The sequence below is a fragment of the Bacillus rossius genome, chromosome 8 (genome assembly GCF_032445375.1).
Source record: "Bacillus rossius redtenbacheri isolate Brsri chromosome 8, Brsri_v3, whole genome shotgun sequence".
Taxonomy (NCBI): domain Eukaryota; kingdom Metazoa; phylum Arthropoda; class Insecta; order Phasmatodea; family Bacillidae; genus Bacillus; species Bacillus rossius.
Genome location: NC_086336.1, coordinates 17,800,871 through 17,815,264, shown reverse-complemented (window position 1 = coordinate 17,815,264; position 14,394 = coordinate 17,800,871). Strand labels below are relative to the sequence as shown.

At 38.5% G+C, this 14,394-nt stretch overlaps 1 protein-coding gene across 10 annotated transcripts in view; it reads left to right on the top strand.

Annotated features, from left to right (window-relative positions):
- The window catches only part of LOC134535543 (WD repeat-containing protein 7), a 191,086-nt gene that overhangs the window by 19,452 nt on the left and 157,240 nt on the right, over positions 1-14,394 (top strand). For all 10 annotated transcript variants that reach the window (XM_063374703.1, XM_063374699.1, XM_063374697.1 and 7 more), the window contains one exon: positions 1,503-1,671. In XM_063374703.1, the coding sequence (XP_063230773.1) occupies positions 1,503-1,671 (169 nt within the window). The remainder of the gene's footprint in view (positions 1-1,502; positions 1,672-14,394) is intronic.

Below are 14,394 nucleotides of genomic sequence, written 5' to 3'. Positions count from 1 at the left end.
GGAAGTAGTGTGTGTACTGAATCATGTACCAGGTGTTATAGTGACTCCTTGCTTTCAGCTACACCCTGCTTACCAGCTGAATTGTTTAGAAAGTAGTGTGACGTGATGTTTGAAAGCATAGTTTGCGTGTGCTTGACGCTCATTTTATCATAACTTTTTGATTTTAGAACAAGGGTATTTTTGAAAGCAAATTATCTGTTCTGTTTGTACTACTGTGGCTTTCAAATGTGTCAGGTTCCTTTCATAGCAGTAATACACTCTAACTTGACTTCAGCAATTTACATGCACATCTGCAGTGTGTGAATGAGCATAAAAGCATTAAAAAAAACTGTACCAGGAGTGATAATTCATGAGAGTATAAAATGTCACTGACTTACCACTGTGCTAGATAACCACCAGAGGTAACATAGATTATACTAATGGCTCCCCGCGCTGTGGTGAGAGTGGACTGGGTTGCCCAACGCTTGGTGACATTGAGGCGAACCTCCATTGGTGTTGACTGTCTTGCCCTTGTCGACTGCAACTTTCACGACACTTCTGGGTGTCCTCATGCGTGTGTATCTAATGCTTCATACGGGATTCCGTCAAGTGCTGGTTGTGCTGTTTAGAGCACGTATTAGGCACTATATGTTCCTGGACATTACCTAACTGTTTTGGCAGACTATGGGTGCAGTGACAGGGAACTCTGAATTACTTAGGTAAACATGTTCAACTTCTGCGTGCGGTTACACACAGTCTGAACATGTTTCGTTCTAGGCCATTTCTCATTCAACCTAAACAAGTTAGCATAGTAGTTCAGAACAAAATATCTTCTACATAAGCCTCTGATTGGCTGTTGAGTGTTGAGGATATAAACAGTCCTTTGCGAAAAACGCAAGATGGAGAATGTCTGTGGCACAAGTTTGTGTAATATTTTACATTTTTCAACAAAAAAAAAGATCAAAAGTTAATTTTTTTTTTTTTTTTTTAAATTCATGGTGATAGAAATTCTCTAACAGAGGTGCGCTTGCTCAGATAAATGGGATCCACAACACATTCAGTCAATGACAGTAGAGTTGGACGCACTTTATACTAACTACTGTGTGATCGTACACTCTCACATTTGTAAACATGTTTACTTAATCCAGTTCCCCTGAAGTAGTTTGGCGTTCTGTGTAACCATGCCCTATAATGCTCTGGAAATTTTTTTTATTTTTATTTATTTAATATTTGTTGCATGCCTACCTACAGCTTATGGCCTTGGGTGGTAGGCACGATACAAACAACACAGATACATACAGACAGAAGAAAACAATACAAAATACAAGACAACAAAACAAAACGATACACACAACATGCAACATTTAACAATTACTAGTAAATAATTTATTTGCAATGCGTGATTACTATCGCTATAATTGTGGTGGTCACCAATGCACTCTGGTTTGTCAGCGTACAATACGAGGGGCTGCCAAATGAGAGTGGTTGTGTTTGTAGTGCTGTGGTGGTGTCCTTGTGTGCAGGCATATCACATGTGTAACACCGATGATGTGCGACTGTTCTGCAATGGTTACTATCCAGAAGTCTTGGTTATGGATCCATTCAGCTTGGAGATTGTGTTCACACTTTCGTCATGCGTCAGTCCAGATTGGATCAGTGCCTTGCATGTTTTGCGACCAGCTAAAAGGAAAGGTAAATTTAAAAAAAAAAAATTTTTTTGATTGGTATTATGATAACATTTTTAAAAGTTGTTTTTTTTTTTTTTTTTTTACATTTGTTAACAATGAAATGTACAGATAAATAGATCATTTTGTAGGCAATAAAATAGTAGGTTAACTGTTGTCATTTTATAAAATCCTATCTGTAGGAACAGTATGAACAAGCAATTAATGTTTTTCAACCAAGAACAGGGTGGCCCTGTGATAAGACACCTGACTCCCATCCCGTAGGACCTGGGTTTGATCCTGTTCCTGCCATCCTTATTTCAGTTTTCCATGTTATCCGTAAATCAATCCAGGTGAATACTGAGGTGGTTCCTTACTTTCGGAAAGGCATACTGCTTCCCGAATATCCCTGGTCTGCATTGTGTGTTAACATTAATTGATTCAGCTGATACGAAGCACCAATGCATGCTGTGGCGAAACTGTGCGAGTGATCCAGTTGGTATCCGTGTGCCCGATGGGAAATTATTTGATCCTCATCTTTGTTGAATTACGAAAGACACTGATACAACAGACTTTTATTTAACACCAATTTCCATATTTCTAACTTCAAAAAGGACAAACTTCCATACAAACTTTCATCCCCTACTTAACCCCCTTAGGGGAAGAAATATCACAATCCCCTTCTTAGTTCTCACGTATGTTATGTAAAAAATTTCTATGCAAATTTTCATGGTTCTAGACCCACTGGTTTATCTGTGCATTGCCTGTCAATTAGTCAGTGTTGAGTTTTTTTTTAAGTAAATACATACAGTGATGTATGGGCTCACACCACCACCTTACCAGGCTCTGCGAACAATGCAACATTGGCTGTACACAAACTTCATAATATTGTTATTGGAACATTAACTTTCGAAGAAGCTTACAATTCGAAAATGCAGTTAGTTTCCATGCTCAGATCTGCAAGATTTGTACTACGCAAGTGGTGTTCCAACTATCAAGAGCTCCTGAATGTAACTACTGAAGAATCTGAAACCTTAGACTACACACAGTCTGTGAAAGTGCTGAGTGTATGTTCTATCAAGTGAAAGTGCCCAATGAGTGGATGGCACCTGTGATAACAGTGAGCAAGAGCTTGTTATGGGTTTGTGGACCCAGGGTCTGAAATGAGATGAACTGGTTGGAGATGACATATTGACCATTGGAACAAACTCAGAAGTGCCTTGTGTGTAATATCTCAAGTAAAAGTTGCAAGACTCGTGCCAGTCATAGATTCGGAAGTGCAGTTTAATGGGTTTTGTAATGCTAGCTAGAAATCATACACTGTGGTTATGTATATCCATTGTGTGATGAGTGATGGGTCGATCTTGAGTTCATCTTTTGGTTGCAAAATTCAATGTGGCCCCATTGGAAACTCTCACCGTCACGAAGTTCAAGTTCTGTGCAGGCATTTAGTTGAGTAAGCTTTGGCAACACATCATGCAGCTTTATGAACGAAACATGGATCAGCTGGTGTTGGATGCCTGGACAGACTTGACTGTCGTACTGGCTTGGTTGAAATTGTCACCCCACAAACTGAAAACGTTTGTTGTTAATAGGGTTTCAGAGATGGTCAGGGTGTGCGGTCACTTGCCATCAGAGCAGACCAGCTTCTTGTTCCACCCTCCCGGATTAGTTGTCCAGCAGCTCCTGTGGTTTTCAGGCCCAAGCTTGCTGTCATGGGGCAAGGAGTGCCGGCCTTGAGGTGAAGGTGATTGCAAAGAACTGTTACCTGAGCTGAAATTTGTGACAACAAATGTTTTGGTGGTGCAGCAGGATAATACAACCAACTCAGAAGAACCAATTGGACTTCCAAACAAGGTTTCCTCACTGACAAAACTTCAGGGCATTACTGCATGAGTGTTGCGCGCTAAAGCATTCACATAACACCATGAGTGAGAGCTTAACTGCTTCAATCATTTGGGTCATGATGGTTCAATCCTTCTAGTTTAAGGATGAAAGTACAGCACTCCACAGCACTTCGTAAGGAGTTGTCAGGGTGGGTGGTAGTAGGTTGCATAATGCATCAGTACCTGAAGACACCAAACACCCTATTCTCCTCCTGATGCAGAGCAAACTGTCTAAGTTGCTTATTCTTCACTACCATGTGACTAATCTACATGTACAACTTAGTACCATGTTTTATCTATTTCGTAGTCATGTTTGGATTATCTCAGCTAGAGGCTTAATTTTTAGTCTCCTTCACAAATATATTCCTGTTTCAAAATCAATCCATTCTCATCAACCTCTCTGATGGGTATGCTGCCCAAGGTCAAGTTTGTTCAGTAGAGAACATTTTGAACTGCTGTTTTTTATCTTTGGGGGGTCCTCTTCACCATGCCAGCCAGAACACATAAGAAGTCAATTGAGGGCTGGTGGAAAATAATGGGCACCACCACGTGAGTGGGCACGTGGACCCGGCGTGAAACTCTAACTCAGGGCGTTACGTGGCCCGTGTGCGGCGAGATATTAGCCCTCCTGATTTTTAAGGCACACCTGTTCCTAACCAAGCCCGCTCTCAGGGTCGGGCACGCTTCTAATTAACCGCAGTGGGCTCTTAGGACGTCCCACATGCCGCTGACCAGGTTAAGGACCCACGTGCCCCCCCCAAACACAAAGACACGTGACTCAATTAAGTTGGTTTTTATTACTCACGTTACACGCCCTTACACAATCCTTCCTTGATACAGTTATAAAACGCCCGAGGCACGAATCGAATTAGGTGAGGAGGCGAACCACGCACGTGGTCGCCTCAAGCCGTTACTTATCACACAGATGACCGAAAACTCCGGAGAGTAAATAATTATTAATGACGCAGTCTCTCCGACTGAGAGAGGCCCCGAGGATATAAAGAAAACAATTTGAATATATTACTTGACAGAACTACTTCTCGGTGAAACAACGGTGATGTCCTCGGGGTGTCTGCAGAGACGTCCGCTCTTGGCCGGCTGTAGAAGGAGACTGGGAAGAGACCAGGGCTTGCGGAAGGCAACATGGCGCCCTTCGTGCCGAACACAATTACCGTTAACAACTTAGCTATTGCATGCCCCGGGTTATTATTGAAAATAACATAAACTCTTTACAAAAATTAGCCCATCACATCCATACCCAGACCGTCTGTAATAATTACTTATATGATAGAAAACAGTTTGAATCAAGTTACGTGCTAGTTCCTCCGCCGCCTGCTAGGGAGTGTCCTTGTCCATGCTTGCACGTATTTTACAACAAAAACATCATAATTTAATTAAACAAAAGACACTCACATACATAGCCGTTGTGACACTATTTTGGGGGCGAAAAGAAAAGGATTATAATAATTATTAAGACATATTAGGGGTTTGGCGCACTGCAGCTAAGCGCCCTCTTGCTGGGCTACCAACACACGCACACACGCACGCACGTACAAGTGGGAGGTTTGAATAGAGATGGTGGTGTTTGGGCGGTGGCATATCGGGCTCAAAGGGGCCGCAGGCCCGGACGACGTGATAATATTGATGGTTACATGCTTCCATGCATTTGCTTACATTTCCATGCACTTGGAGTTTGTGTCCGACCTTTTAGCTGCAGCATTTTTGGCAGCTTTGAGATGCTTTGTTTCCTGTTTGAAATCCCAGCAGAGGTGTCCTCTGAAAATGGTACAGATCTGGTTGGAACCAGGGGCGTAGCCAGGGGGGGGGGTTTTAGGGGTTTACCCCCCCCCCCCCCCCTTAGCACCAAATCTTTAATTAATTTCTTATTCATCACTCAAACAAATTTCATATTAAAATTAATAAAAATTTTACCATTACAATATTTAAATTTAAGTACTGAAAACTGCTAAAATAGCACTATTTTACACCTTAAAATCCAAATTTTCCCGGGGGAGAACCCCCCCGGACCCCCCGCTTTAATACGGGGGGGCCATGCTTCTTAACACCTCCCATACACAAATCCTGGCTACGCCATTGGTTGGAACGCATAACTACTTCAAAGACGTGTACCAAACACTGTTCTAAGGTGACAACAGGCTTGAAATTAAAAATGAGTCTGCTCTGCATGGTATCAAGTGGCTCTTTAGTTTTCCTGGAAGCCCTTATTTTACTGGTCTGTGGGAAGTGCCATAGAAAGTGCAAAGCAACATTTGAAGTGAATGGTAGGCACCGAAGTGCTCACTTTCGAAGAACTGGCTACACTGCTGTCACAAGTGTCAGCTGTGTTGGACTTTTTACCTTTGTGTGCTCTATCAGCTAACCTGCAAAGATCATGATATGCTGATTCCAATTCATTTTCTTGTGAGTGAGCCTTTGGTGGCATTGCTAGACCATGACTTCACACATTTGCCTCAAAATCAACTCGACATATGGCAACTGTCACTCAGTTCCGGCAAAGAGTTTGGAAGAGCTAGAGTGGGGAGTACCTTCACAGTCTGCAGCAAAGAGGCATGAGAATCAAACCAGCTTGGAACATACAAGTGGAACAGCTAGTCCTTCTGAAGGAATCCAACTTGCCACTTCTGAAATGGCAAACAGCATGTTTCACAGCTGTTCATCCAGGCCCCTTGGTGGAGCAGTTGGGGTTATTTCAATTTGAACCTCTTTTGGGGAGTCTAAACTATTGGTGAAAAAGATATGTCCCTTACCAGTAGAATAATGTGAACCTAGATTGTGTGTAACTTAAGACTAAATTGACGATATTCTTATATAAATTGTGAAAATTATAGTGGTGTGCGGGATCCCGACTTTCGGGAAAAACTTCGGGAGCGCAATACTTTTTTTTTCCCGTTAGGAGGAAAGAATATTTTTCCTGGTATTTTTGGAAAAAATCAAAAATTGCTCACGTTCGAAAAAATTTTAGCTTCTATTAACAACAAAAGAACAGACAACAAATTTTTATGAAAAATGGCATGTTAAGTACCGAAACTATTAAAAAATTCCACTTCTTCCGATAAAATAATCCCCAAAAAATTATGTACAGTTTGATTATCATCAAGACTAAAAATAAACGGGCAATGAATGGCTTGAAACACAGCACTGAACGAGACATTATTTTAATAGTATACCACTTTATCATTTCTATGTATAATAACACACATTTGAATTTTATATCTGTATTAATTATTGTATTTACTTCAATTAAATCTAAATATCTAACATCTTGTTTGATTGAAAAATCAAAAAAAAAATTAACGAAAATTCATCAGGGACTGCAGTGATTGCCCCGTGCGTAACTAAGGGGAAGGGTTACACTGCTGCCAACAAGAGATGGCAGAACTATATATTTTTTTGCCACACACGTATTGCAAATACGATTAAATTTTATTGTTTCTGTTTCTGAGGGTAATTTGAGGTCTACAAAATTAGAGGATTTGTACTCGAGTAGGTATTATTACTCAGAATAATGCTGTAAATGTTTACGTGCAGCAGTAGATAACATTCCATGTTATGGTTTTATTTGTTTAGTTAATGTTTAACATGGCTGATGAAAAGACACGTATCTGGAGCTATACTTTGCAAGAAGCCACGGTAAACTAAGTGTCAAATGCAAGACATGCAGTAAAAGTCTTAAAACAAGCTATGGTAGAACATCAGGTTGCATTTGATGCAACACCCAACTGTGAAGAAAGAATATGAGATGCAGCAAGAACTGGTACGGTGACTTCTTGTAAATACTGATGCTTCACCACCAGGCCCGTCAAAACAAAGACGTATTGAAGATACCTACCACTGGTATTCTCATCATCCTAAGGAAAAACTCATGACAAGAAACATTGCTGAAAGGTTGGCTGATACTATGCTGCCGTACAGTGTAATAGAAAATAAATATTTCCAGAAACTCATGCTGTCAGCTCAACCCTTGTACATAGTACCATCCAGAACCACATTCTCCAGGAACAAAATTCCAAAACCTATATGATTCTGTGAAAACGAGAATCTCTGAGGAACTTTCTCAAGCCACTGGAAATGTCACAAGAAAATGACATTGACTGAACATTTGCACTGTCACGCATTGAGGATGCTTTCTTGGCATTAACTTGTCATTTCATCAACAACTTCACTCTTATAAAAGTACTGTCTCGGCTGTGTTAGTTTTTCAGAGAGCCACACAGAACTAGTGATAGCTGACAAAATTACAGAAATTTTGAATGATTGGAACATCATAAATAACATTAGTACACGTATTCCACTGTTTATTATTACTGACAAAGCGAGAAACATCAAGCTGGTGTCTAGTCTTTGCAAAGCACCTCTGACACACTTGCAGTGTTTTGCTCATAACTTACAGCTTGCTGTTAGTGATGTTAAAAAATCTTATGAATGAATGGGAGGTATGATGAAAAAAGGCTAGTGGCATTGTATGTCATTACAAGCACAGCGCATCAGCAACTTCTGCATTTCACAAAATTAAAAAAGAAATGGGACTAGACAGTTTAGAATTAATTCAAGACTGTGTGACTAGATGGAATTTAGAGTACCTCATGCTTAACAGGCTACTTAAAAACAAACTTTTTCTTACGAGACATCTGGCAGAGATAAATGTTGACAATCTTAGTGTGAGTGAGTGGCGACTTGTTGAAGGTTACGTAAAAATTCTTAAACCACTTCATTAAGGGGATTGGTGCACCAGCATCGTATTAAAAAAAACAATATATTTGTTGATGATTCAGCTGCTAGAGAAGATTTGAACCATTCTGGTGTAAAATTTATTTATTTATTTTTTTATTTTAATTAAGTTATTGCTGAATTTCGGGAATTTTTTAAATTCAAGCTTTATTAATAAACTATAAATAATTCAGTGGTAAAACTTTCGCAGATAAATTTTCAGACACGGGAGATATGACTGTGACCATTATTTTATCTGTAATCATTATTAATTTAACGTATTTACAATTTGAATTTTAATAAATGAGCTGCTACGAAATTGCGTGATATTCATTTGCGAATTTAATAACATTCGAGTTTTCATTTGTAATTCAAACGCCAACATATCTGTCGGCTGAATGATTGACTTTATTTTAGTCTTTAGCTTATTGCAGTCGGACCTAAAGTAAAAATGTAGCTGTAGAAATTTGAGCAGCGTGCAAGCTCGGATACGAGAAATTATGGAGCGCGCTGGACAGTAGTGACACCTTGCGACAGTTTCCCCAACTGTTTGCAGCCAGTGTTTTCTCTCGTTCTCACCCAGCCACAGCTGTCTGCTGTTTACGAAGGGGAGACGGGATTTCGCGCGAAACTGATATGAAGGTCAACGTATTCATTTTCAGTAGATAAGAGAACGTGTTTGGTCTATCTCGGCGTATAATTGAATGGTTATTCCCTGTTATTATTTAGCACAGTGATTTAGCCAGATGATTTTTGTTGTAAGAGTGAGATTTATTCAGGAATAAAATGCCGAAGAAACCTCCACCAAGCAGAGTACACAAAAGAACAAAACTATCGAAAGCCATTAGAGCGCTTAGAAAAAAGAATAAAGAAAGATAAGAGATTATTTTATTATAGCTTTTTTAACATACATTTATTTTTTAGAGTTGCGTATGTACAACGCGATGGACGCGATGTGACAACAAAAAGATGTGTAAAATTGTAAACATGTTTTTTTTTTTTCAGCAATGCGTGAACCATTCATAAACTATACTCAACATGTATCCGTATAATTACGTTTGAATTTTTTTTATGACAGGCATCAATGTTAAAAAGTTTATTAAGCCACAATAGACTTTTTTTCAGAAAAATAAGTGTAGCAGAAAACACTCAACATAGTCTCACACAAAATCAGTTTACATGAATGCAGTTTTAAGAAGTAAGCTACGTAAATAATAGTTAAACATTATTTAATATCTGCTGGTAACGTTTCCAAAGTATCAGCTTCGCCTTCATTCACGAACAATATTCGTGGCCTTATTTATTTATTTTGCTGGCGTTTCGTTGGTGACTGTTAGGACTGCAAAATTAGTAAACATTTATCACCCTATCCTGAGTTAAATCTAAGTGTGCGCGGTTAGATGAGGACCTAGATGTGTCTCATGCTTACGCCTTTACACTCTACTCATGCGGGTATTAACCATGCGCGTAAGGGCGCGTTGCCAATGACCTGTACGATAGTCTCAACAATCCTCTACGGACTCGAAAAATGTCACCTGCTCATTGGCTACTTGACTTGTGACAACTGTTTGTTGTAATGCCTGTGATTCATCGTTGATTTTGTTGAGGAGTTTTCAGTGATTCAGATCTTCCCATTTAACTGTAGCCGAATTGAAGAAGCAGTACAAATGTTACATGCTTGAATTCATAGCGAATGGAAACCACAAATATTTACTGATGTAGTGGTTGGTAAAAAAAAATATTATTCGTATCGCGTCCATCGCTTCGCGCCATGTTGGCTCCTATATTATATGGATTTACAAAATATAACGATTCATTTACGACACTTAAGATAAGGTGTGTAGGATTTTAAGAATTCACTTGAATTAATATTTAAGAACATATTTCAGGATAACTTGTGAAGACGCTCGTACAGACGGCACCGGTTGTGATGACTCATTGTTACCAGAGCAGGTGTACACGAAGTGGCATGTGAAACCTCAACACAACTCGAAAATCAGTACCGTAAACCGGGGTAACTTTGGGACTGGGGGTGTAAATTTGGGACAGTGAGTAATTTCTGGTTTTAGGATTTCCTGTCAAGGCAATGTATTTAGAAGTGGTACGCAATCACCGCTTCTATATTCGCTGGTATGTGCTACTATCTCATGCATTTATTTGAAGCTGTAGTTGCACTGGTGGGATAGAGGCAGTGGATTTGTTTTCAACCACATGTTGTTAATATTTTTGTTTTTGTGTAAACTTTCGTACGCACTTTAAAAACGGCAAATACTTCACGAAAGACAGGTATGTATTTGAAGAAGTACAAGCCTTGACATCCATTTAATGTGATGCTAATGTTTTTGATACTTGCATTTTATTTTATAACCTCAAAATAGTAAATTTTCATCACTTGGTGGGGTAACTTTGGGACTGTCCCAAAGTTGCCCCAAAGTTGGCGTAATATGTTTTACTGCATTTTTTCTTCATATTTTTCAGAATAAAGCGACCAACCATGCCAATAAATCCCGAACGTGCTCTTGGTACACGGCCATATAAAAATTACACAGAGGAAAACTTGAATGAAGCCTTGCAAGCTGTACGGAACAAAACATTGTCGATTCGCAAAGCTTCAACAAAATATGGTATTCCAAAAAACACTTTGCACCTAAAAAACCAGGAAAAGCATTTTAAAGCTGTCGACCGAGCTCCTGTTTTCACAAATGAAGAGTAGTTGCAATTTGTAAGTCACATTGTAGCCGTGTCTAACTATGGATTTCCTGTGGATATGTTTGACCTTCGATGTGTTGTCAAGTCCTACCTGGACCGCTGTGGAAGAAAGGAGCTACGATTTTAAAACAATTTACCAGGAAATGATTGGGCGGAAGGGTTCATGCGACGGCACAAAGCAATATTAACTCAGAGAACAGCAAAAAAATTTCTTACTCTAGAGCAGCAACAGAAGAAAAGGTTGTGAATAAGTTTTTTGATAATTTGTAAAAGGAGCTGATAGGAATTCCAAAAGTGAATATTTGGAATTACGACGAAACAAATCTTGTAGACAATTCTGGAACCAGAAAAATCATCACGAAGAGGGGAATTAAGTACCCTGAGAGCAGGGGTGCAACAATTAAATTTCCAAAGGAGGGGGCAATATAACTTTTTATAAAGAATCATCGATCCCCCCTATTGAAGCGGGGGGTCCGGGGGTCCTCCCCCGGGAAAATTTGTATTTCAAGGTGGAAAATGGTGCTATTTAAGCAGTTTTATTATCTAAAAATTGATTACACAGCACTTTCTTTGCCCCCGTTTGCCCCCACTTCAAGGTTTCAGAGGGGGGGGGGGGCAAATACCCTTGCCTCCCCCTGTTGTTGCGCTCCTGCCTGAGAGGATACAAAATTTGTCTAAAGCGTGCACATCTATAATTGTTTGTGGAAATGCAGCAGGGGATGTAGCACCACCTTATGTAAACTATAAGGCGGAGAAAATTTGGACAACTTGGACTGAAAACGGACCCTCGGGTACTCGATACAATAGAACTAAATCTGGTTGGTTTGATGGGCATGCTTTTGAAGACTGGTTTACATCTTTAATGTTACCTGTTCTAAACTACCAGGAAGGTATGGTAATTCCAGACTGAATTTTACTCTGAAATAATAAAAGTTTCCTAACTACAAGTGATTTTTGCTGCAAACGTAGATCAAAATCTTCCAGGATGCGATTTGCTTAGGTAAAAATGTTAGTATGATCGACTCTTTAATTTCTAAATTATAAATAAATAACAACAATAGAACTTCCCAGAAAGTGGTGATAAACTGACGATATTGCGCGAGTAGCAGACCCGTACGTGACTACAGAGAAAGGCTATTTTCCTTGACCGTTAGGATTTCTGGTACGAACACCCTCTCACAGCTAGGGTCATAAAATACGGTCAAACTCTTGCAAAAACATCCACCACCGCTCTTTGCCACTAGCAATTTAACGAAGTCAGCTAGGCGCAGCACTCCAATAAATTAACTTAGAAAAAAAATACTAAATATGTAATTCTATCAATACATTTTACAACACAACTTATGTTTTATTTATTTTCTGGAAAAAATAATATTATCATACGAATTATGTTATAAAAGTGACAAAACTCAATAAGTAAATTTACGGTGTATCGTTTTTTTTCAATTGTTATGTAGTAAACTAATTTTATACAATTAAATATATATTTTTTATAATATAGGCTACATTAAAATTTTGCATAGTTATGATCGAAAATAATATAATGTATTAGAAATAAAAAATAATTATATTTTTTGGTATTAAAATAATTTTTAATAATAAAATTTTTGTAACAAAATACTAACACACATATATAAAACTAGAGGTCCTCTAGAATTTTTATTTACAAGTTCCAAGCAGAAATTGTTTAGCTATTGTTAATTTTATTGTATCAAAAATCATTCATATAAGAAAAAAGAATATGTATATCTCAATAGATGTAACATGAATACACCCTATCATATGCATTAAATATATTTTAAGTAATCCTTAAATAAGACCAAGTTTATTGAGTGTCGCAGTACGCAGCGTGTTTCAAAGCACGCCGGCCGTGAAAGATCAGTACGGCCGCAGTACACTGCAACGCTCGGGCAGCTTTAATGAGGCAACTAATTATGCTAGACTCTTTATAAATATACTACCTTAAAGCTAAAAGTATAATTATAAACATTTATTTAGACATTTTATCGCATTGGGCTCTTCAAATCGGTGTAAATCGTATTTTTATCTGGGTGGCAAAGATTAAAAAAATATGTCGTGAATTAATCTCTTTATATCATATCTTAAATATTAAAAATTTAATTTTTTCTTACAATAATGGGTGAATTACAGTTTCTCGATTATTTTGGTAAGTTTACGGACAGTCAAAATTAAAAACTGTATAAATGGGTAGCATTTTAATGTTTTTAATTTGCTGTCACCTAGGACTTAAATGCAAATTTTTGGTTATAACGCACAAGGTCTACAGCGGTAAACTTTCGGTATGTTATTAAGCACAGTCAACTCTACCAGAGTACAAAAATCTGGAGTAAAACGAAAGTCTACACGGGGAAGGGCGGCTACCTGATCCGAGAATGAAGGATAGGGCGAGATGGGAAGCGAAGATAGGAGCTGGTTATCGCGGTTCGCTTTCCTTCCGTGTTCGAGAGAGAGAGAGAGAGAGAGAGAGAGAGAGAGAGAGAGAGAGAAAGGCGATATTGTGGAAGACCTTCGAAAGATTCCCGCTAGATGGCAGGCCTCAGAGCTGCAACATTCGACAACCTCCCCTCACAGAAGCTCTCTCGCCACTAACTTGCCAAATCTCACCCGCTAGCTTATATACGTGCTGGCTGGCCTTACAGTAGTAATAAACAAGCATTTATGAAATACTTAAGCTCATTTCCAACAAATTCTGACGAATGACTGTTTTTTGTCCTGCACCAATCCCCTTAAGCCACAGTAGAACTTTCTGGAGAAATGATACCTACAGCTTCAGTGGTTATTCCAGTTGTTTTTTTTTTTCAATTGAGACATTTTTGAATAACTTCACTGAAACTTATTCTAGTGAAGTTGGGTCTGGTGTCACATTTTGTAGGGCATTACATTTTGGACTGAAGGCACGTTTTCCTTTATATCAAAGGCAACAGCCATATTTTACAGCAATGTTGTTAGACCCACGCTTCAAGTCTGTTGAGTCTGCCAATGAAAAACAACTTGCTGTTAACACTTTACAGCAAAAACTTGACAGTTTTCTAAAAGAATACATTATATCAGGTAAAATGCTTGTTTAATATTAACTTATAAACTTAATCATAATATGTAAACGACTTGGTACATCTCACAGAAACATAAAGGGGATAAATTCTTACTGGGGATGTAAAATTTATTGGGTGATATTCTACAGTCCATAGCAGTATATCTTTTAATAGGCCTACAGTATGACTTTTATTATTTTCTGCAATAAATAGACTAACAACCTGGTTTATTACTTGCATCTCAGATGTTTGTTAAAAGTTTAAGGTATTTTTTTCTTTATTTTTCAGGGACTCAAAAAACTGAATCATCTTATGACTAGCCACTCCCTTTTTGTGGCATAAATTTGATAATTTAGCTGCAAAGTCTCTCTTAGG